Source organism: Phocoena sinus, chromosome 5 (assembly GCF_008692025.1).
Source record: "Phocoena sinus isolate mPhoSin1 chromosome 5, mPhoSin1.pri, whole genome shotgun sequence".
NCBI lineage: Eukaryota > Metazoa > Chordata > Mammalia > Artiodactyla > Phocoenidae > Phocoena > Phocoena sinus.
This window is the reverse complement of record NC_045767.1, coordinates 134,384,541-134,412,279: the sequence shown is the minus strand read 5'-3', so window position 1 is coordinate 134,412,279 and position 27,739 is coordinate 134,384,541. Positions and strand designations below refer to the sequence as shown.

At 37.9% G+C, this 27,739-nt stretch overlaps 1 protein-coding gene across 2 annotated transcripts in view; it reads right to left on the bottom strand.

Moving 5' to 3' along the window:
• NAF1 (nuclear assembly factor 1 ribonucleoprotein) overlaps window positions 1-27,507 on the bottom strand; it is a 39,026-nt gene extending 11,519 nt beyond the window's left edge. Inside the window, exons 1-5 of one of the 2 annotated variants that reach the window (XM_032633654.1) lie at window positions 27,080-27,507; window positions 24,489-24,654; window positions 11,175-11,268; window positions 7,727-7,809; window positions 2,392-2,552 (exon numbers count right to left, since the gene is read on the bottom strand). In XM_032633654.1, the coding sequence (XP_032489545.1) occupies window positions 2,392-2,552; window positions 7,727-7,809; window positions 11,175-11,268; window positions 24,489-24,654; window positions 27,080-27,333 (758 nt within the window). In that variant the 5' untranslated portion in view covers window positions 27,334-27,507. The remainder of the gene's footprint in view (window positions 1-2,391; window positions 2,553-7,726; window positions 7,810-11,174; window positions 11,269-24,488; window positions 24,655-27,079) is intronic. The other variant, XM_032633655.1, reaches the window with a different exon arrangement.
• Between the last annotated feature and the right edge of the window lie 232 nt (window positions 27,508-27,739).

Below are 27,739 nucleotides of genomic sequence, written 5' to 3'. Positions count from 1 at the left end.
AAGGACGAGAGGGTGAGACAAAGGGCATCTAGTCTGGGAAGGAGGAGGAGCTTCGGAGACCCCAAAGGACAGTATCATCACAAGCATTAACTACTTTTGGTGGAAAGTTTTACACTCTATGACCAACAAAAGCACGAACATCTATTATAAGTACAATTATAATTTCTGAAACCTCATTTTAAATCTTATCTGGTTAATGTTCTTGATTTCAGAGTTTGACAATATTTGTTATTCAATTACATTAAAATATTACAAGGTATTAGGAGTAGATTTTGTCCTCCCTGCTTGAAACCAAATCTCAAAAATAAATGGAAGATTCTCAGGAATTAATTCATTAAAATCATTAATCCATTAATCCACAATCCATTAAAATCAATTTACAGATGTCTGTGGGCTGGCATGACATGAAATCATTAAGTTTGCTCTAAAATTTTAATTCAGAATTTTGACATTATATACGATGTATACCAATGATTTTTCTGCTTTTAATTATCATCTTACACCCATGCATTTATCATAGCTCCAGGACTCCTTTTTGTATGGATACCATCTGATGGCCTGCAGTGCCCTTAGTGTGGAATCTTAAAGATGTAAATGGTAAAAAGCTCCCCAAGTAGGGTATCACCACAGAAAATCAAAATCTACTATAGAAAAGATCAAGCAACATTTCAAACAGCATCTTTAACAAAAGACTAAGTTCATGGGAAGCTAAGATTAAAATAGCCTTACTAGAAGAAGGTAAGCTGGAGAGAAGCTGAACTTCTCCACCTCAAAGGCAAAGGAGTCCCCACGACTGACACAAAAAACGCAGCCTAGAACAGAAGTCTCTGTCAGGCTGGGTTTCTGCAGGGTGGGCTCAATTTCCCAATTCTTTAGTTTCTTGTTCTTTCTTTCTAGGACAAAATTCTTGTTCTTGCAAATCAGTACAAAGACTGCTTCTAAATCTATCTAAAAACATCTTCAGAAAATATTTTCAACCTATCTATTTTTAGCTAAAATACTTTATCTGTTAAAAGCTAAATATATGGCACATCCAGAGCAACAGCCTAATATTCAAACAGAATGAAATGCTAATTATTTAAGGCATGATTTTAAAACATACTAAAACCTTTATGACTTTGTTGTCTATTTAATTCACCTTTCTTGTCAACATTTAGAAAAACTAACCTTATGCAACCTGGAGAACACCTTAAGTTCCTTCAGATAATCGTGTGGATTCTTAAACATGAGTTTAATCAATTATCAGGAATAAAATGTTCATCTCATTTCAGAGATTATTTCCCACAACTGAAACTCAGACTGGATTTAATATGTAGGTGGTAGAGAGGCCTTCTCGTGGCCTGCAGCTGGGACTGGCACCAGGGTTTGACAAGCACCAGGGTTACTACTCACTGTTAGCTCCTGCAAAAACCACACCCCTAATGCTTCACCTGTATTTCAAGTTTCCAACTGAAAGACAGGTAGATTTCAAAGGGACTTCTGTGACAAACTGAGTGCAAAGTCTTTTCAGATTTAAGATCTACTCTCTGCCAATCCCTTGAGGTCTTTTCTTCCGCCCCTAACTGGGCAATATTTTTATTGGCTCATATTCATTACATCTTTCCAAAGCATTTAACTTATGTTTATAGAAAAAGCTATTCTACTTGAATTCATATGTCACTGGTTTGTGCAAAAATTAATTATGTAATTATAATAAAAAAACCTAACTGATACAAACAGCTCTACAGCTAACACCTGGCAACACAATTTACACCTGGCAAATATACAGCTCATCGGCGGGAACAGAAATATTATCAGACACATGCCACAGGCATCATATAGCATATTTCATATAGCATCCAGACAGAAGGGAGACCACTGTTTTGCTGGTGAAGTCAACCCTGTTAACCATGGCTTGATACACAACACACATTTTAGTTCTCTCTTCTATTAAGTTTACAATTTATAAGCAACCTGAAATTTACTCATTTGCTTTTTTCTTCTTGAGAATTACCGTTTCATTAAGTAGTGAAGCCTATGAATATAATCCAAAGATATTTTTATTTAAAATGGAAAAGGTTTTTTTAAAAAAAATTATAATACTAATGGTAAAGTAGCATATATATGAAAGGAGGTATATAATGGAATAAATAATGAATTAAAATTGACAGAAGTATATGGCCCAAACATGCTCTTACTAGTTGATCATGTCATTTTGGGCAAAAGATACAAATGATCTCGACCTATAAAGTCTGATAACAACTGTAGCTTTCAGAGATGTTACCAGGAAGACAAATGAACTCTTTGTTAGATAGATACCATTTTAACTACAAGAAACTACATCACTGAGAATTACTCCTAAGACATAAATATTAGATAAGCAAAGAAATATCATGCCAATAACGTACTTACTGTTTAAGTTTTTCTGTGAATATATACTGGGTGAAGTCTTTCATTGATGGAGCAAAATACATAGTGTCCTTTATTTTAATACTGTTATTCTCAACATGCTCTGAAGAATTAAACCGTAACACATAAAATGGATGCGCAACAGGTCCAAATATCTCAAATATCTATGAAAGAGAAGACACATAAAGTTCTCCTTTAACTGCAAAATAAAGAAACCCGATAAATGTTTTCAAAGGTAATGCTGTCAATATAAAACCAATAAAAGTTTAAGTCATTTCTGCATACTCATAAAGCCTTCATATTTTGATCATAAATGCATTAGCTTATTCCAGATTTCCTTTCTATGAATCTAAAATAACTGTGACAAGTTTGTTCCTTGTTAAATTTAAATCATTTTGGTGGTACCAATTACCAACTAGACGCAAATAATAAATTGTTTTTGTTATTGCTCACTTAAGTTATAAGATACGAACAAAAGAATTACAGTTGGTAACGTTTGAGAAATAAAATGCTGTCATTTAAAATCTTATGAAATGGAACTTTTCGATTCTTTTAGATTCAGTCACTTCTGCTGTTTCCAGAGTTGTTAACATTTTTATAATATTAAATGACAACATTTTTTAATTCAAAAAGTAGTAAAGTAGATTTGAACTTGAAATTGTTTATTTCTCAAAAACCAAAGATACCATACAGCCTTTAACTTTTAGGCAAAGGAACTGCTTTTAGCATATCTATTATTTTATCTTTGAAAATGCTTTATAAATGATGAAAGAGAGCCTCTTGATTTCAAACTCTTCCCAATATAAATGCCTGCGTTTTTAAATATGTTTCTGATAATAAATGTACATTACAGAAACTAGACCATGATCAGTAGCAGTGTAGATTTTTCCAGTCTTTTTCCTATTAATAATTTTTTTCTTTTGAGACTGTATCATACTTTTGTATATTGCTCCATTTTATTTTAACTAGTTTTTTAAATTGAAGCATGGTTAATTTACAATGTGTTCGTTTCAGGTGTACATTAAAGTTATTCAGTAATACACGTGTGTGTGTGTACTCTTTTTCAGATTCTTTTCCATTAGATTATTACAAGCTGTTGAGTACTGTTCCCTGTGCTATACAGTAGGTCCTGGTTGTATATTTTTTATATAGTAGTAGTGTGTATCTGCTAATCCCAAACTCCTAATTTATCTCTCCACACCCCATTATCCCCTTTGGTAACCATAAATTTGTTTTCTATGTCTGCAAGTCTATTTCTGTTTTGTAAATAAGCTCATCTGTATCATTGTTTTAGATTCCACATATAAGTAATATCATACAATAGTTACCTTTCTCTGACTTACTGCACTCACTATGACAATCTCTAGGTCCATCGATGTTGCTGCAAATGGCATTATTTCATTCTTTTTCATGGCTGAGTAATATTCCATTCTATGTAAATACCACACGTTTATCCAGTCATCTGTCAATGGACATGTGAGTTGCTTCCATGTTCTGGCTACTGTAAATATAGTGCTGCTATGAACACTGGGAAGCATGTATCTTTTACAGTTTTCTCTAGATATATGCCCAGGAATGGGATTGCTGGATCATAATGCTAACTCTACTTTCAGATTATTGAGGAACCTCCATACTGTTCTCCATAGTGGCTGCACCAGTTTACATTCCCACCAGCAGTGTAGGAGGGTTCCCTTTACTCCACACCCTCTCCAGCATTTATTATCTGTAGACTTTCTAGTGATGGCCATTCTGACTGGTGTGAGATGATACCCCATTGTAGTTTTGACTTGCATTTCTCTGATAATTAGAGATATTGAGCATCTTTTCATGTGCCTGCCTATTAGCCGTCTGTATGTCTTCTTTGGAAAAATGTCTATTTAGGTCTTCTGCCCATTTTTTGACTGGGTTTTTTGTTTTTTTAAATATTAACCTGTATGAGCTATTTGTTTATTCTGGAAATTAATCCCATCGGTAGCATCATCTGCAAATATTTTCGCCCACTCTGTAGGTTGTCTTTTCTTTTGTTTATAGTTTCCTCTGCTGAGCAAAAGCTTTTAAGTTTAATTAGGTCTCATGTGCTTATTTCTGCCTTTATTTCCATTACTCTAGGAGACGGAAAAATACTGCTGTGATTTATGCCAAAGAGTGTTCTGCCTATGTTTTCCTTTAGGAGGTTTAACTCTTTAATCCATTTTGAGTTTATTTTTGTAATACGGTGTTACAGAATGTTCTAATTTCACTCTTTCACATTTAGCTGTCCAGTTTTCCCAACACCACTTAATGAAGAGACTGTCTTTTCCCCATTGTAATGTGCTTGCCTCTTTTGTTGTAAATTAATTGACCGTAAGGTACGTGAGTTTATTTCAGGGTCTTCTATCCTGTTCCACTGATCTATTGCTCTCTTTTAAAACCTAAAGTTTCTTGAAGTTTTTTCATGTTAAATGTATTCTTCATAAGCATAATTTCTGTGGCTATTTAACACTCTTTTATACATTTAGCAGAATTTATTTAATTTGTCTTATATTGTAGAACACTGAGACAGCTTCTAATTTGTTCAGTGTAAGAACTGCTGCCCCGTAATGAACACCTTTATCTGTAAATCTCTGTACTTCAGATTTCCTGAAAACTGATTTGTAAGGAATGGAATTATTGGAGCCAAAAGCATGATTATTATTAAAACTCTTGATTTAACCTACTAAACAACTTTCCAAATACCTTAGACCAATTTAAACCAACTGCATTAAAAGTACCTATCTTATTACATCCTCAGTTGCTGATTTTTGATTATTAAAGTTCTCATTTGTTAAAAAGTAAAACAAAAAATAATGAAAACAAAACCTGCTTGAACAAATGCTCAAAACTAAATGCAAAGAAATTCAAGTTATATAGATATAACAGGTGATATAGGTTGGTCACTTTTTTAAAATCCCCTAATATTAAAGAACTCACATTAAAAATGGAATTCCATTCACTAATTATCAAAAGGAACTAATCATTATTAGGATTAAAGTGCAAAAGTAGAAATTCAAATCTGAGGTTGCCCTCCTTAAATCAGTGGGAAAGGGGGAGGGAGGGAGGTGGAAGGGGAAAAAAAAAATCAGACCACCTGGGTTGTAAACTCCACTTTGTTCCTTTTTAGCTATTGTGATTTTTGAGTAAATGGGGATAATTCCACTTCCTTACAGAGTTTCAGTGAATTTTACAATATACACAAAACATTCGACACTGTAGCTGATCATTATTATTGAAGAGGAGAGGGAAAAGGAAGGACGTGCAAAGGTTTAACATTAAACATAAAACCAATTTAGTGTCTGGATAATATATGCTAAATATCTAAGAGATTCAATTTCATTTTCTGATCACTGGTTTGTTTAACTGATACTCTCAACCCTCCACACTTCCACCATTATCTTGGGGATTATTTCAAGGTGCTTAGATTTATAATAAAATATTTTTCAAAGACTTGTCACTTCCTGAATTTACAAAGCTTTCTATGTAAAATTTGGAGAGAGATTTAATTTTTCTTTCTAGACTTATACCACATAGCTAAAGTTAAAGATGTAAATATTATATTTTTATCCAACTTGTTCCAAGGTCAAATGACAGAAGGGCTGAGTATTAGTATTATTCAGGATTGAAAATTCAAATGTACTGGGGGATATAAGAAATGCGAGTTTAGAGGTTTTCAAAATTAGTGAAGTGTTGAGTATACTGAAATTGAAATTGTCTAAGTTAGCTATTAAAGAAAAAGGAACTGTCATGAAAATCATAAATAAAAGGAATCATGGAAATGATCAGTTTCAATTCAGTCAAGAAGAGCAGGAAGTGCATTTCCCTTGCCTCTGCTACCTGGCCTCCCCTGAGGAGGCACACCAGCCTGCCTGTGCATGGAGAGCTCCCTCCCCAGCAGTGTCCACCCACTTCCACTCCTCTCTCTCTCAACAGCCTCCAAGGTTAAGCCCCTAGAATCTCTCTAACCCCTTACAAAGGCACCAGCAGTAAATAGGGTTTGTTCTGTATTGCAGTACTTCTTCCTCTGAATCAAAAGCACTGAGATTCATACTTGAAACAAAAGTACTAAGCCTAAGTATTTGAAAGGGAGAAAAGCACAGCACCATCCTTCAGTATTAAAAAGTCTTTCTTCTCTTTGCAAACTTTGCAAACTTTTTTGCCAAAAAGTATTAGCTCTAGACCCCAATTAATTCTGCTGCTGACTGCTTTGCAATCGTAAGAGACTCATTTCTCTTTGGTAAATTAGTCTGGTGACCTAAAAAGTAGGTAGTGCAGGGTGGCAGGACCCTGATAAAAGCCTGATCCCTTTCTAATTTGAGTTAGAATAGAACAGCAGGAAAAGGCATAGAAAAGGGAAAGTTATGTGAGTTGATCTAATAATACAGTTCAAAATATATGCTTTTTTCTGATTAAACACAAACTATATCTCTCCAAACAAAAAAAGACACCAACTGTTGCTTATCTAGGAAAAAATAAACCCAGAAAGTTGCTTCTCCAAAGATAGCTGGTTTCTTACCTGTTTGTTTTCAACTCAATACATATTTACTCAGCACATATAATTTACAAAGGACTGTACTACACACAGTGGGGAGTCCCGAGGTGAAGATAACTCTGTCCCTGCTGCCAGAAAAAGAACACCTGGTTGGTATTTACATTCTTCATCTTGGACGGTTTTACGTCCTCTGCTGACCGCTCTGAATTGTTATTTGCTGGGTAAAATGTGGGGTCTTTCCTCCCTCTTAAGGTTGGACATGCAGCATGTGGGGCTGTTCCATTAGTAAGACGTTAAAAGGGACCCAACCTTTCGATGATACACATATTCATGATTCCCCAGAAAGTGCCTACAGTGACACTTTACTGCTATCACTGAAATCTTTTTCCACTTGAAATATTCCACTCTCAGCTTCCACCTGAGGAAGGCAAAGTCTAAAAAGTTTTGAGAGTCACTATTCAAAGGGCCTCACAAACCAAAAAAGTGTATGAACAACTATGCAGTGGAAAGCCTCCTGCACCTAACTGAGTACCTGGAAGAACTGTATCTTATTCAATACACAGACCCACTGCCTGGCAAACAACCTGACATACATCAGGAAAAAACTGTATACATGTGTATTTAATGACACAAACAGCAAAGGATAATAAGCAGTATTAAACCAATGTAAAGGCAGACACGAAGTACTGAAGAAAATCGGGAATGTACCAAAATTTGAGAGCTCTAGATTGCTCATGTACTAAAATTAATAAACTTTTTAAGACAGTGAAAGTCAGAAAAAGCAATCAACAAAGAAACAGGATAATTAGTAGGATGTGAATATTTTTTACAAACCTTTCCTGCTGCCTGTCGATCACTTTTAAAAACTACAGTCTCCTCATTAACTGGAGGTACGTTAGTCATAGATTCAATTATTACTGAAAAACGAAACAAAAAGATTATTTCAAGATTTAATCAGAAGATAATGTAGAATTTAAATGAGAATTTAGGTTTTAATTCCAACATAATTTAAAATGAAATTTAAGGTGGGATAATATACCTCAGTAACTATTTCTCTTGGATAAAAAAACAAAGTCTATTTATTACCAAGTAGCACAGGGAAATAAATTCTACATTATTTTATTTTATATGAAAGCTACAGTTCTAAGAAAAAAAAGTTAAAGTACAAAATCTCACAAAAAATTGGAATCATCCATTAAGACAACAAATTCAAGCTGATCATTTTCTCAAGCAATTTTTACCCCAAAAAGAATAATCTCACATTTAGTCACTAACTCCTGTTTTAGAAGAAATCAGTCTTCTTTCTCACCCTAGAAATTCTTTTCTGTAAAGCACTGATTACTTACTGATATATGAAAAAGTTAGATTTCACAAATATATTTTCCTCTGAACAGCTGAAGTAAGAATGATAGAACTCCCAGTAATTTTTATCATTTCCCTTCTCAAAAGGCAAAAAGCATTATTCCACTGGTCTAGCAGAATCTCCAATTCGTGTAAGTGCCACAAATGTCAAACAACCAATCTACCACAGCAAAGAGGAAAACAAACATACACACCTCAAACAGACACACACACACAATAGGTTCTTAGAAAATTAAAGCAACAAACAAGAATACTCTGTCACATTAAACAGATAATGCCATCTCCACTTGGAAAATTAGTGGAAATATTGAAATATTTCCACTTGAATATCCACTTGAAATATTAGTTCAGATTATTAAAATCCACTCAAAGATTTTCAATTGTATCCCAATTAATTTCAAGAGCTAGTGCTTCTAAGTTCTGAACATACACATAAGGAACAGATCACAGGTCAACAATTTTTGAGTTAGATCTGCTCCTGGAATAAAGATGACAAGGATAGGTAATAACAGTGAGCAGAATTTATTCTCAGTCTTCTCTCCCTCCCAATCCCCCTCTCAAGGAGTCAAAAATTATATGAAAATTAAAAATCACCTAATCCAAAACCCTCATTTTATAGGAAGGTAAGAAAATAGTACTCAAGAGATTAACATGATTACATGGTCAAATCCAGACAGAGCTATCACCACAACCTAGTGGACTAATACTTATTGTACACTCCTTTCTGTAAAAGGTCCAAATAGTGTTAGATGTTTTAAGTTTTCCAAACAGTGTGCAACAAGCATTTATTGATACAACAGTAACATGTGCTGTTGATTCACTACTCTTTATTCCCACCAGGTTGAAAATTTTGTTAGTCTATTAAGATGTGTTATTCAAAACAGTATCCTCGAAAAGGGTTAGTCCATGTGTATCATACAGTTTACATTTCTTTCCCTTGAGAATAAACATTATGACCTAAATTTCTTCTATATACATCAGGTCCAATAAATTCCTGTCTGACTTATTTGTGCATATTAAATACCATAAGATAATTCAAAAACTAGTAAATGTAATGACTCAACAGTGATGTAAGGAGTTTTAATTATGATTTTTGTAAAAAAGTTTCATTTTAATTGGAGTTTTCATTAATAAACTACAAAATTAGATAAGAATTAATTTTTAAAATAGTGATATGGACACATAAAAAGATCAAAAAGACAGATTTCCATTTCTACCATTGACTGATCACAAGAGCAAGTGACCTGAATTTTTTTTTTTAAGACCTTATTCTTTTTTTTTAAAATTTATTTATTTATTTATGCTGTGTTGGGTTTTCGTTTCCGTGCAAGGGCTTTCTCTAGTTGTGGCAAGTGGGGGCTACTCTTCATCGCGGTGCGTGGGCCTCTCATTATCACGGCCTCTCTTCTTGGGGAGCACAGGCTCCAGACGCGCAGGCTCAGTACTTGTGGCTCACGGGCCTAGTTGCTCCGCGGCATGTGGGATCCTCCCAGACCAGGGTTCGAACCCATGTCCCCTGCATTAGCAGGCAGATTCTCAACCACTGCACCACAAGGGAAGCCCCGACCTGAATTTTTCTATGCCTATTAAGTCATAAACTAAGGACTGGTGGACAATTTAGGTCTTTTTCCCAGTTCAAAAATCCTAAAACTTTGGGACTTCCCTGGTGGTCCAGTGGTAGAGAATCCACCTTCCAATGCAGGGGACGTGGGTTCGATCCCTGGTCGGGGAACTAAGATCCCACATGCCATGGGGTAACTGGGCCCATGCGCTGCAAATTACAAAGCCCACACGCTCTGGAGCCTGCACGCCACACTAGAGAGAAGCCAGCATGCTGCAACGAAGAGCCCGCACACCACAACAAAAGATCCTGCGCGCCGCAACTAAGACCCAACACAGCCATAAATAAAAAAATAAAATATTTTTTAAGAAATCCTATGACTTTGTCAACTCTGAGTCCTATTTTTAGGAGTCTATTACTAGAGAGGTAATGGTAGCGACATTAATTTCAAAGTCTCTCCTATACGTACTTCACATCCTGGGGCTAAAAGAAATCTGTAGAATCTAGTTCCCCTGTATTCCAGTGGGTTCATATTTCATGATATTAATATGTGTTAAATCACAGAACTTTCTAATTTACATGTTTATAAGATAAAATCAAAGGCAATAGGCAGATTACCAGTTCTCTACCCACTACCCCACAAACAAAAAAAGACATCGACACCCTAATCCCTGAACCTGTGGATGTTACTTTATGTTAAAAAAGGAGACCTTGCCGATGTGATTAAGGTTAAGGAGCTTGAAACGGGAGATGATCCTGGATTATGTGGGTAGACCCCACCTAAGGAGTCCTTAAAAGCAGGGAATGTTTTCCAGGCTCTAGTCAGAGAGACACGTGATGAGGAAAGAAGGTCAGAGAGAAGCTACATTATGGGCTTTGAGAATGAAGGGAGGGGGCCATGAGCCAAGGAAGGTGGCCGCCTCTAGATGTTGACAAGGTCAGGAATATGAGGATTCTCCCTCAGAGCCTCCAGAGAGGAACTCAGCCTGATGGACCCCTTGATTTTAGCCAGTGGGACCCATATCACACTTCTGGCCCACAGAACTGTAAACTAATAAATGTGTTGTTTTAAGCCACTAAATTTGTAGTAATTTAACAGCAATAGAAAATATACCAAATCAAAGAAATTCTGGAGAAGTATGTCAGTAAAAGCACACTTTAAATTTTTATAAAGACACTGTATTTATGTATTACTTGTATAAGCAAAAACTGAATTTATCTGTTCAAACCTAATGACTGTAAAATGAAGTGTTATTACATCTTTCAGAGAAAATCTACCAGTCATAAAGTCTTTGATTTCATTATTAGTACATGCTTGGATATAAATGATAATTTTTATTAATAAAAATATTTACATACCTAATTGTTCAATAATACTTGAAACCACCCCAAGAGGCTTTAATTCAATACCTTCAGGCAGAACAATAGTGAGTTCTTCAACAGTAGGTAGTTCCTGAAATATAAGAAAGCATTAACCTTCCTCCAGCTTCAACAAGTTAACTTTTAAAAAAAGGATGGTTTCCATGTAGAGTGCTACACCCGTTTCTGAGACATAACATTAAGTACTTGTCATCTCTTGGATGTTGTCCTTTTCAGTGTCTGAGCATTTCTCCCCCCTTCGACATCTCCCCACCTAAGTGACTCAAGCGATCTAGTGTCTAAGAACACAGGCCTGAAGACCATTCTAGATTTTCCTAATCATACTTGAACAAGAAACCACCCTCCCCCTACCCCCAAAAACTGCTGTTAAGGAATCCAAGGTAAAGAAAAGAGACAACTCACACAGTAACTCCCAGAGACATTCCATTCGAAGAGAAATATTTCCAGTTTCTCCACACAAGGAGAGTTCTCTGAGCTGCCTTAATGTGGTTGGTTAATTAATTTGACTGTGGTTAAACAGCTGAACAGAGAAACAGCTAACTTTTCTGGGGCTGTATGAAAGAGATGAATTTCTGGCCTCTTCAAGAAAAAGTACAGAATTCCTGGAAACAGAATGTAAGCTTCAGTCCAAAAAGTTGTGAAGGTGTTGCCTGATTATCTTCCCTGTCTAGGTTAAAATCCAAATTTTTTTTTACATCTAAAGATTTCTTTTCTGACCCAGCTGTTAACTGAATGTCAGCTGCTACAGAAACTAGCTATTGAAGTAGAGATGAAGTTGAAGAGAAATCTAAGAATAAAGCAGACCTTAGGCTTTAAATTAAATAAACAGAGCTTTCTATTCTTCACCTTTGCTAAATGATCACAACTGATTCTTCGAAGGAAGTTTTTCCTTAAGAAGGGCTTGAAAGTGCAAAGATCTTATTAATGGCATGTTGGGGTTAGTTTGAGAGAAAAAAGGTAACTTTGGGAGAAATGTTAGAAAAGACAGGAAAACCTAAATTATACAGTACATTGCAGATGAGCATATCCTGGGTAATCATTTTCCTCTATGGGAACTCAGATCGAGGTTTTTAACAAAATCACTTAACCAGAGCGAACGCATAACTTTCTTCTGCGGATGCTACCTTCTGATCAAGGAGTAGTTATGAAAATCCACATTAAGGATCTCAGCCAACTCAATGCAGAAGACGTACCTCTGTATGGTTAGCCTGGCCTGTGTTGAAGGAAATGATTGTGTTTTATATGTCGGAATTTTAAGGAGAGGACGACCGCTTGTCATTTTATCATATTAAATATGAAAAGCCTTTTCTTGGCAAAGACCATGGTTTGAAAATGCTCCATGTGTGTATCAGAATAGAGAAGGGGGTTCAGTTGTTACAACAAACTGGTAAATGTGGCATGGAACAGCCTTGTTTAAGAAGTTCTTAGCTAAAGAAACCCCGTACCCTATGAAATATGAGACTGGAGGACTATAATGCTGGGAGCTGCAGGCAGGAGGCTTTAATGGTAGAGGGCAATGTGACAGGCATCTCACAAGGACTCTGGCTCTGAGAGTAGCGCCTCCTACAAGAGGCGAATGGCATCTTCTAATGCAGCAGCACAGTGATGAAATCTGCCCCGCTGCCTCACCAAATTATAGTTAAGGTCTAGAGCAAAAACTTTCCTTCCTTCTGGACTGTGATAAAGCCCGCTGGTTAAATAAAGCCAGGACTGTGCAGGTAGAGGAAAGGAAGAAAAGAGGAAATGCTGTTAGATCTTTTATGAAAACCTCTGAACTGGGTAGAAGGGCAGATTGTATGCCGTTAACACTTAGGACACAAAATCAGCCCTATTCTCAAATAAATAAATGCTATTTGACCACAAAATGGAAGGCTCCTTGTTTTGTGTGTTCTATTAGGAGGAATTTAAGGCCCATGCAATATAATTATGTTTTGGTGCAAACCTAAACTCTGGTACTATTTTGATCTTTTTTAACTTTAAAGTACAGAAGTTATACATGTCCCTTTTTAAAAAAAAAATAAAAACTGAAGTAGTATAGAAGGATACAAAGTAAAAAGCAAAAATTCCCCCCACCCTATTCCTTTCAACCTTCCAGTTCCTCTCCATAGATAGCTGTTAACAGTCTTTCAAATACACTTACTAGACGGACACAAACTTAACATTTAACTTTGATGTTTCACTTAATTAAAGTACCCACATTGTAATATAAGCTATCCTTTTTATCTATTATATCTTCCACATCTTTCTACACCAAAACATAAGTATCTATTTTATTTAAACACTCTTACAGTTCCACTGTACAGATGTCCTAAAATTAGTATACCAATCACCTGATACAACATTTATCTGCAGTTTTAATTTTTATCATTACACAAAATGATACAATGAACATTCTTTAAAACATATCTTTGTGTAACTCCTATGATAAATTCTTCCAAGTGGAACTGCTATATCCAAAGGTACAAACATTTTTAATTTTGACAGATACTGCTAAATTTCTTTTCAAAAAGGTTACATCAATTCACACTTCCACGAAAAATGTATGAGAGCTTTTCCTACATCCTTGCCGTCACTGAGAAGCAAACTTTAAATCTTTGCCCATCTGACAGGTCTAAAACAGCATCTTGCCTTAATCTGATTTTCTTCATTAATCAAGACGACATGTTTCCTGGCTACCTGAGTGTGTTTATGAATTGCTCGTATACTTTATACACATTTCTTTTGGAAGGTTTATCTTTTTATCAATTTATAAGAAAACTTTGGGGTTTTAAGAACATTTGCTCTTTATCAACTACGTAGCAAATATCCACTCCCTTACCTCTCACCATGTTTTCTGGCATTTAAGTTGTTTACTAAACTCTGGCATTTGACTACACCAAATACATCAATCTTTTCATTTTTTTCGATTTTAAAACTCGTGTCACATTTAGAAAGACCTTCCCTATACTAAGATGACTTAAAATTCACTGACACTTTCATCGGTTCTCTAGTTTCAAATTTTAAAATTGTCTGAACACAAGAAAACACCATGCTGAGATTTATGTCTAGTGATTTTCTTGTGTATTCACTGTATTACCACATTTTCAAAAACAATAAGTCCTCCTCCTCCTTTTCAGTATTAGTATAACGCATTTTTCACTTTTCAAATGACACTGGTTGGTATGACCACAATACAATTGTGATGATAGCGAGCACGATGTCTGACTATTAGGAATGTTTCAAACGGTAAGCATAATACTGCATTTTGATTGGAACTTTTTATAAGGTTAAGAAAAGTATTCACCTATTCCTATTTGTGTGTGTTTGGTTTTTTTAAATCATAAATGACTGTTGAACTTTACCAAATGCCCTTTCATCATCTTTTGATATCATCACCACATAATTTACTGTAAGTTGAGCAGGTCAGACTACAGAGTCTAATGGAGTCCAGACGTCCTGCTCTAAGGACATCTATGAGACATCCAGCATGAGGGAGACAAGGGAAGGTAAACAAAGCCAGAATATCTGTAGTGAGGCAGGGACTCACATCTGTGGTCAAAACACAGTCTGGGAGACTCCCTTAACTCCTGTTATTACCCTGTTTCAAACCTATGTACTAATAGAACAAAAAGTTTTGCCTTCAAATGGGGAGGATCTCTGATCTCATGGAGAACCAAAACTTAGAACACAGACACCACACTTCTCATTCCAATTCAGCTACCCCAGTACTCTGTAATGGGGGAATGCATGCATAGTTCTGAGATTCCTAAAAAAGGCCAATGAAGGCATCAAACTGCTTCTTGATGGTAAAAGACCCTACCTATAAAAGCGATATGCACGAAGTCTCTATACCAAATGTTCTGCAGAACACAAAAGGTATATAAAGAACCAAACATTATACATATAACTTGTTAAGAGAAAAGTGAAATCAGCCTAGTGCACTTCCAGGTCGAGATCAAGAAGTAAAACTAGCCTTGTATAATTCCAGGTTAAGAGCCTGTTCTGGAGCCTTTGAAAGTCCAGTTAAGTCAAGCAATATATTTGCTTTGGAAATAGCATTTGGGGGACTGAATCAAGGGCGAAAAGAGATATTAGCTCCTCTTAAACGAGCATACTAGGAGAGGAGAAGGAAAAAGGGGGAGAAAAAAATCTCCCAAACTCCCTCAACAATTCATCCAAGGGATGTGCTTTCCACGAAGATTTTTGGCAGGTTTGAAGGCAGAACTTTAGAAGGTTCAAAGGGAAAGTTTCTGGACTACAACGTCAGACCATTAATACAAGATCTGATCTTGATATGTAGATGTCACAAGTTACCTTATCTACTAATTTAAAGAACTACTAATCTAAAGAACTGCACCACCACCAAGCCTAGTCACTCTTCATCAAATTATCCTGTGGCTTTGCTCTCTTGTAAATACATTACTGTCTAACATACTATTTGTTTACCTGCTTAAAGTCTTTCCCTAACCAGACAATAAGTCCATCAACAACTATAGGTACCAGGTCTGCCTTGCTTGTTGCTATAGTAGGAACAATGGCGAGCACATAGTAGGTGCTCAGTAAAATGAACTGGCTTAGCTCATCAGTCCAAGCTAAAAAAAAATCTCAGAAGAGGTCACAGACTTTTTCAGTCAGAGCAGAAATTAGATAATGAAAATACAATTCTTAAAATTCAAAAGAGAATCCTCAAGGAATGAAAACGACCTCAACCCGACCTTCTCAATAACAAAGTAAAAAAGGCAGGCTTCCAATTAAGCTTCACTGCCCAGGACTGATGCACAGATACCTCAGCTTTGCAGTGTCAAACATTACTACAGCCATTAGATTAACACCTGGCCCGCTGATAACACAGAAGCTGCCCTGGTAAGATAATGAATGAATCTGCTCTGTCTCATAATCTCCTTCAAACAAAAATCAAGCACTTTGCTTTTCCAGGAGTGGAGAGAGGATGTGTATGTGTGTGACAGAAACGAGGAGAAACACAGACACACTCCAATAACCAAAAACAAGGGGCCAGAACACATATTAAAGTACACTACAGCCTTGACAGTGCAGAGGATATAAAGAATCAGAAGTAAGAGGCATAACGATAAACTAAAAAACTGAAGGAAGAGCTGATGAGGGAAATCCGGACCCTTCATCATATAAACAAAATCAAGTGCAATGAAAACAAAAGACTAGAAGGCTATTTACAGCCGCTTAGGAAGATTAACATATGAGCCTAGTTTACCTACAACCCCCATGGAAAGATTAATGAGGGAGTAGAAAAGACTCCTTCTATTCTGCTTATCCAATACAAGACACTAATTACATTTGATTATTTAAATTTAATTAATTAAAATTAAATAAAATTTACACTGCAGTCTTCAGTCATACTGGCCACATGCAAGTGCTCTGTAGCTATGGTATGAAGACAGGGTCACTATAGGACATTTCCATCACTGCAGGAAGATCTACTGGACAGCACTACTTTACACTCTTACACAACCAAAGAGCCCTCCATTACTCAATATATACCCAGGTAAAGGAGGACCAATCTATTTTCGGCCATTAATACAAGTATAATTTTAAGGCCATATTATTGACATCACGCACCATATTAGGTGTGAACACTAGCCTGAATACTCCACTGGCAGAAATGAAGGTGTGTGATAAATCCCTGTTGTCATCATTGTTATTTTCCAAAATTAAAAACAAACTAACAACTGTTCTGGATGTACAGTATCTGCAACTAGATATAAATACCTATGTACTCATTTAAATAAAATTAATATTATCTTTATTGATCCAAAATCAAAGAAAAGTAAAAACAGTTTTTATGGACATATTTATTCAAAATGTTTACATGTAATGACAAATGTAACAACAAAGAGTAGACAAGGAAAGGAAGAAAAGTATTTCACTCGCATCATCAGGCAAAGAAAAAAGTCACAGCATTTGGCAAATGAACTCCTGAAATTCAACATACTAAAGAAATCCAATCCTCTACTCTGACACACTCTACACCTCCAAGTCAAAGGCTTTACTAAAAGGCAATGTAGGGTTTCTTACAGTGATGTAGGAAAGCGTAAATTAGATGACAGAATCAGCCTTTACCGTGACAAATTATCCTATATTATTCAGAAAGGAAATAATCAGGAAGTTCAAATGATCAAATTCCAATGCTGCTAAGCAGGCCTCCACAACAGTAACTAAAAACAGAGCTGACTGGAGTCCACCTGATGCTAGTTCTGAATCTGCTCCTCTCCACTCACTACTTCAGGCTTCTTAGCTATAAATAGAGAGAAACTAAGCAAAAAAAGTTCTGAATAATTCACACAAGTGATTAACAATACAATTTTTTAAAAATGTTTAACAGCATGCAATCAAAAAGACAGAACATTAATACAGAAATTACATACCAGACTTGAACAAAGTTACTCTGATTCTGGAGAACAGATGTTCACAGCTATGGCGTTAAAGAAATGCAAGGTCCTAACCACACTTCTCAAGCAGGCGTGAAAGATCAACCACTGTCTATCAGAAGAATATGATTATATTCTGATTCTCAGACATCTTTATGGCCTACATGGTTGCTCAGTTAAACGAAAATTCAAATGAGAAGCACTGAACATTAAAAATCCACCCTATTAAAATTTAAACTGTAGACACACCAGTCAAAAAACAGTGCCTAAAACTTCCAGCACAAAAACGGAAGGAGCTAATGGGTCAAAAATGGCCCTCCGAGAAGACAGTCATACCTTACAATGGTCTTGACTTCCCTAGCTCTATGAAGACTTATCATTGGGGTAGAGGGAAAAAAATCAGTAACTTATGATCTTTTGAGGTAAAATTACCTGAAGAACCTTGATTTGGGTTTTCACTCACAAATACAGAAAAAGGGCAGCGGGAAAGGACTCAAACATTCCAAATGGCAACAAATCCTTTCGGTGCCAGTTTGGGGAGAACTTTAAAAAGTGAGGAAAGTGGAATGAAGTTATCTGACCACTTTCTCATGTTACCCAAGAACAGAGGACATGCACGTGGAGGCCAATTACCTGATGCTATTAGGTGAGCCTTCACTTTTCAGATATGGTTGGAAAGTAGGATCCAATCTCTGGAGTACTGAGAGCCATGATTGTTAACTTTTTTTTCCTATAACTGGTAAAACATATTGGAAAAAAGAATGGATTAGGTCTCTACACTGTGAGTCAACTAGGACTTCATATAACATTTAGTCGGATTCATCAACTTCTCCATGGAAAGTACTTTTACAACATTCCGTGGAACTCAGCTATTCCTTTAGCCATCACCAACAAGCATTAATTTGCCCTCATCAATTACCCTATCATATATGACACTAGATTCACATTAGCCCATTAAATATTTTCACCTAAAAGCTGAAAGTGAACACTTCTTTGAAATGTCTTTATATTCTCTTATCTTCTTTATATTCTCCTTTTGTAGTAAACTACAATGTTCTCATCCCATCTTTCTCTAAAATTATTGTCACAAAAACAAAGCTCATAAGAATACTCTCGAAAGTTAACTAGCATAAATATAAAAGTAAAATAAAATCATAATCCATCTCCATAAGAAAAAACCTTCAATGATGAATATAACCCTAAGCATTATCTTTTATGTTAACTGAGGAGTCCACACCTCACGGAATCTAAGACACTGATTTTATATACCACAAAATTAAAAGCACTGCCAAAAAACTGTGAAGCTAATCACTGCCATCCATTATTAGTCCCAACTTTTCAGAAGTGTGAAAAGATTAAAAAGTATCCATTTTAGAATTGAAAACACTCCCATGGATGATGAGTGAACAAACAGACTTGGTTCCTTCACTGGGAAATTTCCTATTCTGCTCACCTGTCCGTTTCTATGGAGATCCTATCCACCTTTCAATCTAAGGTCAAGCCACGATGCGTTCCCTGACCACTGTCATCTCCCCTTCCACTCAATCCTTCAGCTTCCTGTACCTGGTACAATTCACTGGGCATTCAGTCATCAACTCTGTCAATCCTTCAGCTTCCTGTACCTGGCACAATTCACTGGGCATTCAGTCATCAACTCTGTCAATCCTTCAGCTTCCTGTACCTGGTACAATTCACTAGGCATTCAGTCATCAACTCTGTTGTTACTCTGCTTTCAGCCAAGTGTGTATGCTCACTCTCTAGCTGGAGTCTTCTCTACAGACATTTGTCTTTATTCTCTAAAAACAATCACAACTCACTTATTAAATCTACTGGGGATGGAGAAAGCTAATAAATGGAATGTTTCTGTGTAATAATGATCATATACATGTATATACACAGGGTATATATGGATACTCTACTGAATAAATCAGTATTTATTCAGGATTATTTGTGCTTCATACAAGCCTTACTGAATAAACTTTGTGCAATGAAGCACAAAATCTTAATTTTTAAAAAAATCTGAGCACTGTTTTTAAGAAGCACCAAGTATTAATGAAAACCTACCTCCTTTCAAGTATATAAGCCATTTCTTAAATATCAGGTATTTTGAGAATGCTAATAAGTGCCATCGGTATTCTAAGATATGATATAATAATTCCAGATATACTAAAGTCATAAAAAGCTGAAGTTGAACAAGGCCTGCATTTAGGACAAAACTCATAAACCAAGTTGGGCCCTGAAAACACCACATTCAATCGACGATTATTAACTGTAGAACAAGGTGCAATACAATTTCAAGATGGTGGGAAGTCAAAAGTGTGAAATAATCCACTGTAACTTCTGACCACTTGAGGTGGCCCATGTATTCCCATATCCTCACGTTAGGATAAGGGTCTGCACTGCCAGAATCAGAAAAAGTGTACTCACCCTAATTACAACTATAAGGGTCAACCTAATTGTACTGCATTTGTATGTTACCTATATTATACTGTATATTGTATATATACATATATTGCATTTGTATATTGCCTATATACTGTATATTGTAAATTACATACCATATATTGTGTATATATATGGTATATATACAATATACAACATAATATAGGCAGTCTCTAAATTACGAAGGTAAATTTACCAAGAATTGCCTACAAGCATTAAGTTTTTTTCTTGGTCATGTTATATTACATGTATAAATACACATTATCTATATTGCAGTATTATCTATGTTTTATCCCCCAAAGCACTGTGATCATAATTTTAAAATATTATGTAAAAACTTCAGGTTTTCAATAGGTACTAATTTATACAATTCATTTCTGATCAAGACTTTGCAATGTCACAATCCCATGAATGTCCTTATGATTCTAAATTTTAATTACATCAGATTTATTTGAAAGAACAGTTAAGAACATAAATTGATGAGAAAGTTCTTCAAATAGAACCTAATTTTCCAATTCACTGAAACACTGAATAAACCCTATGTGGTTTAATGTAGTTCCAAAACTGTAATATGCACACTGCTTTACATTTACTGTATAGATTATATATTAATATAAACCTTCTCAGCATTAAAGGGTTTATGTTCTAAAAGAATGATTCCACTTGGTTAACTTTGTCATATATTATGTAATTGTGACATTAAGAAAAGAGCCAATTAAGTCTATTCTCCTTTCCAATGCCTCTATGGCTGACCAATCCCTCGTTTTTCCTCTTCCTCTCATCTTTTTTTAAAACAAGTTATAACCACATCTTGTCATCCCAAGGGATTGTTGCAACTGTTTAAATCTAGTGCCACAACTACTGAGCCCGCACTCTAGAGTCCGCGAGCCACTACTGGAGCCCGCGTGCCTAGAGCCTGTGCTCCGCAACAAGAGAAGCCACCGCAATGAGAAGCCCGCGCACCGCAACGAAGAGTAGCGCCCACTCGCCGCAACTAGAGAAAGCCCACATGCAGCAACAAAGACCCAACACAGCCCAAAATAAATAAATTAAAAATTTTTTAAAAAGCAACTGTTTAATTCTAAAAGAACAATCTCGAGGTTACCTCACTGTAGCTCCCACATTCTTACAATGAGAGATCCGCAATAGCTAGTAGGTAGATCACTAGGACCTAACTTTGCAACAATGGAAAAGATTTTTTCCGTTGTTGGAAGGCAACATTCCTGTTTGACAAACAGGCTAAACAGAGGTAAAAATTAAGCTCGGCATGCCTGAACAACAATAGCAAACAGCCTAGCATATGAGATACTTCATAAAGAGGTAGGACATAAAACCGGGCTAAACAGGGCATGTCTATGTTCTAAAGATCTCAATGATCCAGCACAAACTCTGAAACTGGTATTAACTGTCTGGCCCATTTTAATTTATGTATGCCTTTTGGCAAAGACAACACAGAATATTTCTCTCATCTTCTTCAGAATTTCATTAGGAAATTAAATTAATAGGCTACACAGAGCAAACAGTCCCGCTGCACAACCCCTGCTGCCTAAGAAGACACGCACCAGTAGACCTGAACAAATGGCACGGTCAATACCAGCCAGAGCTGGTTGTAACGAAGGAGGGGGTGCTTCCCAGGAAGCGCGGACGGCCGTCTTCTGAAAAAAGACAAATCTAAGCTGTCATAGTCAGGAAAGAATATGGCGCTAACAGCCAGCTCGTGGAGAAGTTTAAAGTAGGAGATGCCAGACGTACAGCCAGGAGCAAGAAGAGAAATGCATGTGTAAGCGAGAATTAAAAAGATGAATCTGCAGGCAAACAGAAGTGAGTCAGGAAACAAGAATACGACACTCAGAACGATGAGAGTCCCAAGAAGCGTACAAAAGAAACAGCACGGCCATCCACAAGAGCTAGCTTGGTTCCCGATGGCTTTCCTATCCAAGTAAGTTTCCAACAAATCCCCCTTCTCTTGATGCAATTTGAGGGTCGCTGTTGCCGCCACAAGAGTCCAATATAAGTCATGTGATTAACTGCTCCCAAGTATTATTATTTCCCTCTTCCCCTCCACAGAAGATAAATACTATTACTGACAGAACAGCAGCCCCATCTGAAGTGTTCTAAGCCTCCCTTTGCTGTGACCGAGAACCCATTCCTTGTGGTTTGCATGGGGTTGAAAACACCCACCCAGCTCCCGCCCTCCTCAAATTCCACACGCTCTCACGCTTCCTTTCTGCCACCTGGCTCTCACACTCACCCGTGTGCTTTCTCTCAAGCACACACTTTCCTACACACTCTCCACAAGAACAGCAGTGACTAGGTAACTCATGTCCAGGCAATCCGAATACCCATCTCACTAGACTCAATTATTTGTTCAGGCCTGAGTACTGAGCCCCCGGTAAACCAGCACAAGTTCTCTCCATGGCTTTCATACAGAAGTATCAGTGGCCAAGCCACCAGCCCTGCGCAGAAACACCTACGGAGCAACAGAAAAAGAGCAGAGTCCTAAAGATACTGAGTACTTGTAGCCACACCATCCTTGGTGTTCAGGGTCAAGTCATTCTCTTCCCTTGAACTTCAGAGCTAAGGTCCTGAAGGAGTCCTCAGATACTCTTTCAGACCCTAAGTCAAAAAGATTTAGGGCAGACCAGAGAACTCATTCCTGCACCTAGCTCTGGCACCAGAGTGGCTTAAAAGACTAGGAACTTGCAGTACATTTATTTCCTAATCATGAAAATATAAAGTAAACAGCTAGTTAAGAATCCAAAATTTAAAAATAAAGACTATAATTGCCCCTTCCATCCTTCCCAAAGATCCTTCAGAACTGGCACAAAAAGGAACAGAGCAGCACACTATTCCAAGTTTTAAAAGCTAACACACTTTCCTTCCCAGCAAAAATGCAATTTTCTGATATGAGCCAAGCATACACTCACAATTCAACAGCACTTCCAGCAAGTGACTGTATTTGTCTCTGCTTCATTTACTCTCTCTCTCTCTCCAGTAGGTACTATGACAGCAGAAAGGGGATGGGTCTTGTTTACAGCACTTGGCATATGGCAGGTGTGCTGTAATAGTTTAAAAGTGGGTGAATGTAAGATGCCTGTTCACTCACCCATTCTACAATCACATATTACCGTTGACTGAGAACCCCACAACCGAAAAGCACTCTGCTGGGCACTAAGGGAGCCGTGAAGACCAGGTCTGAACTCAGTCCTCAAGAACGTGGTTCCTGGCCTCTATGGACACAGACCCTTTTTGACTTTCCGATGAAAATACGAGCACTCTATCCAGAAAAATACCTAAGTATATCGACTAATATTTTGCATTAAATTCCAAGGGAAAAATTCCAGGTCTAGTAAGATAAATAAGAAAATGAAACACATACATAAATCAAAGTACTGTGGTCCTTTATTTGTTGATTCTTATACTCTAAGAGAGAACTTAAATAAAAAGGTGATCAAGATACAGGGAAAAGATCAAATTTCCCAGTACTTTCAGAAAATAATCATAAGTTGGGAGAGGCTTTGTGTAAAAAGACCACTGACAGAGATCAATGTCTATACTAGGGAAATATAAATCAATGACGAATTTGCATACAAATCCAAGGGTTCTCAATACATGAGGTGTTAAGTGAGATAGGAAATTTCTTACAACGAGAAAAAGGAAATAATATCGAGTGAATACAGTCATGAAAAGGTGCCTGAATGACTCTAGGCTTTAAAATTTTTTTTCAAATCTTGCTTTACTACTTCATTGATTTAAGTATTATATCATTACAGTCAGTGATCATTAAGGTTTTTAAAAGTTTTAATAATAACTAAAGTACACGTGGGAGTGGGGAGAATAAACATGTGGCAATATCCTGTGAAATTCTGAGAAGACTTTCCTCTTGGATCATAAGGTTTCATTCAACCATCAACCTCCTAGTAACAGCTTAGAAGGAAATAAGCACACAAGAGTTAAATTCATAGACCAAACCTATCAAATGTCAATACCAATCCACAATAAACAAGTTTTTTCCAACTGTAATAATGAAAACACTGCAAAAACTTCAAGTAAATATAAATCCTCAAAAGTGCAACTGACCTAATTTCACTATTTCTCCAAATGCAGTCAATTAAAAAAATAATTTCAATTGCTACTTAGCAAAATTTCCTGAGTTGTAGAGCAAAAAAAAAAAAAAAAAAAAAAATCTTTACACTCTTTAGGGAAGATAAAAAATGCAAAGCAGCAAGCCAAACTGGATGCCCAGCACAACTGTCAAATGTTAGCGTTGGAAGCAACCTGAGAAATTATTCAGATCAATACTTTCTTTTACTTAAGAAAGCCAAGGCATGGCAAAGGTATGACCAATAAAAGCTGAGAAAGGTATTCAAATTTATGGAGCAGATATAGGCCAAATGAGATCAATACTGGTACCATAAAATATTTTAGAACATGCAAATTAAATTCGGTAACAAATCTAAGTACTTACACTTAGAAGTAACTCATCTTTTGTTTTAAGAGGAAAATTCTTATTTTCCTTCTCAACTTGTAAATCATCTCCATCTGACAGCACTGCAGGGAGGGATATACGGGACGAAGACGATGAGGATGATGATGAGGAAGAAGAGGAGCTTGAACTATCGGAATCTGTTTCACTGTAGACAAGAAAAAATTGAAAACAGTACAAAAGCATTATTAGGAGGGTACCAAAATACGATTATTCAACTAGGAAATATCTACCTTACTAGATGTTTATGGCTGCTGTTCAAAAGCTTAGCATTTCGAAACTGACTATGGTATTTGGAAAGCAGTCTTTAATCCACTGATCACAAAATCCCTGCTATAACCCAAACCCTCTTATTACAACTGCCTCATGTGTCATGCCACACTCTGAATATAATTAAGCATGTGACAAATCACTGACAGAAGAGAATTCTGGGAAAGGCACCTCTCTTATTAGTCACCAAGGACCAAATCACAACTAAGCCAAGAGAGTTTCTTCTCAGTCTTCAATTTGGAAACTCCTCAAAGTTACTAACCATGCTGAACACTACTCTCTGAAATCTCCTTTAGCCCTTGACTTCCACAGCAATTCTCAGTGCCAGTAAATCTCCTCTTAAATTGTTTGCTGGCAGCCACTTCAGCTCCTTGTATGTACTGTTTCTAAGAGTCCCATCCCCATGTTCTCCTCTTTCTCTGGTACTCTTTCCATGGATAACCTCATCCACTCCAATGAGCTCAATCATTACCAATGTGCAGATAACTCCCAAATCTTCAGCCTTGATATCCCCAGGCTCCTCTCCTGATCTCTAGCTGCTTACCAGCAACTGTGGTATGAATGACCTACACATGTCTCACACTCACAAGTTAAAAGAAAAAAGTGCATTCTCCTTACTAAATCTGCTTCTGTTTTCGAGCTTCTACTTTTATTTCCTTGTTTAGTCCTCAATCCAGTCACCAGAGGTAGAAACCTTGGAATCATTTCAAGCTATTGCATTCTCAGTCAATGATAAAACTGGTAAACGTGACTCCTATTCCGCTAGAAAAATCTGAATACAGAGTGTGTACTAGGTGATATTAAGGAATTAGGATTCATTTTATTATGATTTATAATGACATGGTGGTTATGTAAAAAGTATTTTATCAGAGATGAATAGTAAAGAATTTACAGGTAAGGTGGCATGCTGTCTGAAATTTGTTTTAACACTACCAGGTTAAAAAAAATGCTAGAAATGTTAGATAAAACAAAGTTAGCAAAATATTGGAAAGTGTCAAGTTTGGTGATGAGTGTATGTTCACTCATTTTATTACTCTCTGTACTTTGTATGAGTTTGAAAACATCCATATTAAAAAGTTCAAGTAAGTTTCATCTGTAATCTGATGCTCGAATTTACATCTCCATACCAGAACTGTCCTCTGAACTCTAAACTCATCATCCTACTGCTTACGGGACATCTCCAATTTGTTGTGAGGGAAACCTCAAATTAGCTGTCCGAAGTTAATACTCCTACTGGTCTACAGCCCCCATCCCAGTAAACAAGCACCACCATCCACCCGACTGCTGCCTCTCTGACTCGGCCACTACAACATCTACTAGCGACCCTGATCAGGGAGATGCCAAAATATTCAATCCAAACATGGTCACGCCGTGGACTAACGGAACATCTTTCTAACTGCTTCCACACTAACCCTGCCCATTCTGCTTTCACTCTTGAGCCCAGTTCAATTCCTTATCCACAGAGCAAAACATCAGAACGTTAACCTGAGCATGTCAATCATCTGCTCAAAAATTCTTCAATAGTTTCTCCACCCATAAGAAGTAAAACTTTATCATGGCCAGAGGGTTCTCCTGTTACTTTCTCAGTGCCTAGCTTGTTCCTTCGTGGTAATTTTCACCAACTCATTGTCTGATTGGTATGTTTACTTTTATTTTTCGTCCCTCTCAGCAGAATGCAGGGCAGGGGTAGTATCTATTTTGTTAACCGCGTCGCACAAGACCCAAACACTTGTAGACGATGTGCAGCGTGGTGTAGTAACGTCACGCCGAAGTCCCCTCCCTCCACAAAACTTTCATATTTAAAAGACACCGCGAGGGAGGGGGGAGGTGGCTCATAAAACCTACGGAAGCCTGCAGTAACAGTAAAATAACAATATTTCGCTAATTTCATTAGTAATTCCTCACCACAAAGCTTCTACGAACAAAACTGCCGGGACCCAACTTGTAAACACATAAAATCCTTCACCTGATGCTCCATTTATCTGGCTCCACAAACAAGCGCACACACTAAACTGGATGGGGAAAAGTCGGCTCTGCCCCAAACTATAAGCTACAACCACCAAGGACACGCCACACGACTGGTCACGGAACAACCCTATAGCCACAGACTTCCTATACTCTAGCTGAAAACGATATGGTGTACACAAGACCCCCAGACTTCGGGGACGAGGGGCCCTGACGGCGATGCTCAGGCCCCGAGCGCGATCCACAGGGGGCGGCGAGGAACGTGCCCCGGCTCCCCGGGCCCTCCCGCTCCCCGAGCCCACCCCGGGCCCCGCGCCCCGGACCGCCGGGCGCCCGACCTGTCCGAGTCGGAGTCCGAGTCGGAGTCCGACGTCTCGAGGCTGCTCCCTCCGGGATGCGGCTCCGGGAGCGACGGCGGGGCGAGCTGAGGCGGCTGCTCCCCCGCAAGGTCCGGGGCCCCCTCGTCCGCCCCCGGTGCTGCGACCGGAGCGGGGTCCGGAGCCGGCACGGCCAGACCTTGGTCAACCCCGACGCCGGCGCCACCGAATTTCAGAGTTTGCAGCTGAGCGGCGGCGGCCTCCACCACCTCCATGGCACCGCGCTCGGGGCGCCCGCGCGGGGAGATACACCACCTCGGCGGCGGAGGCGACAACGAAGCGGGGGCCGCTTCCCGCGCTGCTCGGGGAGCTGCACGCGGAACAGCGCGCGGAGCCGTCAGGAGACGTGCCCCCGCCGTGCACGCAGCCGCACTTCCGGCAGCGCGTGACGTAACGAGACGCGACGGCGTTCTCTGGGGCGGGGCCAGGGCCGGGCCCCGGGGCCGGGGCCGGGCCGCAGGCCTTTGCAGCCTGCACCGCGGGGTCCGAAAGCCGCCGAATTTCCTGCGTCTTGGGAAGTGCGTCTCACTCCGCAAAGAGGGATGGAGAGACTTTCCTGCAGCTGCTGCAGGATCTGGGACAATTCCGCGGAGGCGGAGACTGGTAGGAGGGATGACAGGA